Genomic DNA, 2,002 nt, shown 5'->3' with positions numbered 1-2,002 from the left:
GAGACACTGTAAGTGGGACTGCGGCAAGAAAGGTCTTAACCCGTGTCTGAGTCAGAAGAGGCAGTGTGTAGTTTTCCAGATGTGTTCCTTCAGTCTCTCTGGCTCCCTACTTCTAGGCCCAACTTCTTCATCTGTTGGCTGGGATAATACACCCTCACCACTTTCATCATGTGTGGTCGGGATCAGATGAGAAATGGTGAAAAAAATAATCCATGTATAAAGAGAGATGGCGAGGGAGTGATTATTTTGCTTGTATTCAACCACAGTGGCTTCGACTTCAACCTCACTTTCTTTGACGTTCATTGATTGAATGTAAGGGTTTTTTTTTGAGACTGTGACACTCATCAGTCAGTCTTCCTCCTAATTGGGTGTTCCTCCACATTGCCTTGTACTTCTCTAGAGCCAAAGTGCTATCCTTGGCCTTTACCATGGCAACAAGGACTGACAGCATTCAGAAACATTACTCGGCCAAGGATATGGGTCCAGTGTGATGTGGGGGGCTCAGACTGTACTTCAGTCCTTTCTCACTTGGTAAATTATGGCTCCTTAATCCTCCCAGGTAAAGGGCCTCGGTTTGTATTTGAGGCTTTCTCTGTCTCTCTCTCTCTTTCTTGATTTTTTGAGACAGAGTTTTTCTGTGTAACAGCCCTAGCTGTCCTGGAACTAGCTCTTGTAGACCAGGCTGTCCTTGAGCTCACAGTGATCCACCTGCCTCTGCCTCTGGGATTAAAGGTGCACACCACACTGCCTGGCACTGAGTCTCTTCTCACTAGAGCAAGGATTTATATTTTCGAGCAGAGTTTATGTAAACTCTCCCTAGTGGCTGAGGAGTTTAGTAATTTGTCAGGAAACTTCCCTCTCTAATCCTGATGCACTGTCTATAATGGTGGTCCCTGTTCCCTGCTTAGCCTTTAGAGGTGGTATCAATTAAAGGGAAAAGGGGTCTTGAACCGCTCCACAGGGTGAAAGGTTGACGGAAGTGACCTCCTTTCCTTTCTGCTGGGAAACGGCTGCTCGCTGTCGAAATGGGCAAGTTCATGAAACCCGGGAAAGTGGTGCTCGTCCTGGCTGGACGCTACTCGGGACGCAAAGCCGTCATCGCGAAGAACATTGATGATGGCACCTCAGACCGCCCTTACAGCCATGTCCTGGTGGCTGGAATTGGCCGCTATCTCCGAAAAGTGACGGCTGCCATGGGCAAGAATAAAGTCGCCAAGAGATCCAAGATCAAGTCCTTTGTGAAGGTTTATAACTACAACCACCTGATGCCCACAAGGTACTCTGTGGACATCCCCCTGGACAAAACTGTTGTCAACAAGGATGTCTTTAGGGACCCAGCCCTGAAACGAAAGGCAAGGCGGGAAGCCAAGGTCAAATTTGAGGAACGATACAAGACAGGGAAGAACAAATGGTTTTTCCAGAAGCTTCGCTTTTAGGTATATTTTTGTTTACATCATTAAAGTTTAAAAACCAAACAAACAAAAAAAAAAAAAAGAAAAGAAAAGGGGTCTTGAAGATGAGGCAACTTGAAGTCTGGCAGCAAGTGGCCCCAGGGTGGCATCCCCTATAGTTTTGTCAGATGTCCATAATGGAATTACATCCTGTGTCTTTCCAAACCAGATGTTCGTCAAGCTACCTGGGTGAAAGGTGCAGCTGTGGTAGACTTTTAACACTGATTGTGTAAGAGAAATTGGAATTCATTTGCTGGGCACAGACAGATTCCTGCTAGTTTGTGGGGTTCAAAAGGCGGTGATCAGGGAGAGAAACCCTCTGGAGCATAACCTCCCAGCTGGCATCCTTGGGGTAGAGTCGTCTGTTGCCCATGGATATGAAGGGAGTATACGACAAAGAACAGCAGGACCAAAGCAGCTCTTCTGTGGAAGCTCTGTCTTCATGCTCAACCAGGCAGGTGACTTCCCTGGCCTTCCTGCATGGCATACTCTCAGACTTGGTTACCACTCAGTGAAGGGCATACATCTGCTCCCATTCATCAATAAGATCT

The 2,002-nt window shown here is 47.0% G+C and overlaps 1 protein-coding gene across 1 annotated transcript; it reads left to right on the top strand.

Moving 5' to 3' along the window:
- Positions 1-989: 989 nt before the first annotated feature.
- On the top strand, positions 990-1,464 carry LOC130883171 (60S ribosomal protein L27-like). The gene has a single exon (XM_057783436.1). The coding sequence runs from the start codon at positions 1,026-1,028 to the stop codon at positions 1,434-1,436; it is 411 nt and encodes a 136-aa protein (XP_057639419.1). The 5' UTR covers positions 990-1,025; the 3' UTR covers positions 1,437-1,464.
- Positions 1,465-2,002: the final 538 nt, after the last annotated feature.

This window comes from Chionomys nivalis, chromosome 1 (assembly GCF_950005125.1).
Source record: "Chionomys nivalis chromosome 1, mChiNiv1.1, whole genome shotgun sequence".
Taxonomy (NCBI): domain Eukaryota; kingdom Metazoa; phylum Chordata; class Mammalia; order Rodentia; family Cricetidae; genus Chionomys; species Chionomys nivalis.
Note: the sequence above shows the minus strand (reverse complement) of the source record. Positions and strands in the feature narration are given on the sequence as shown.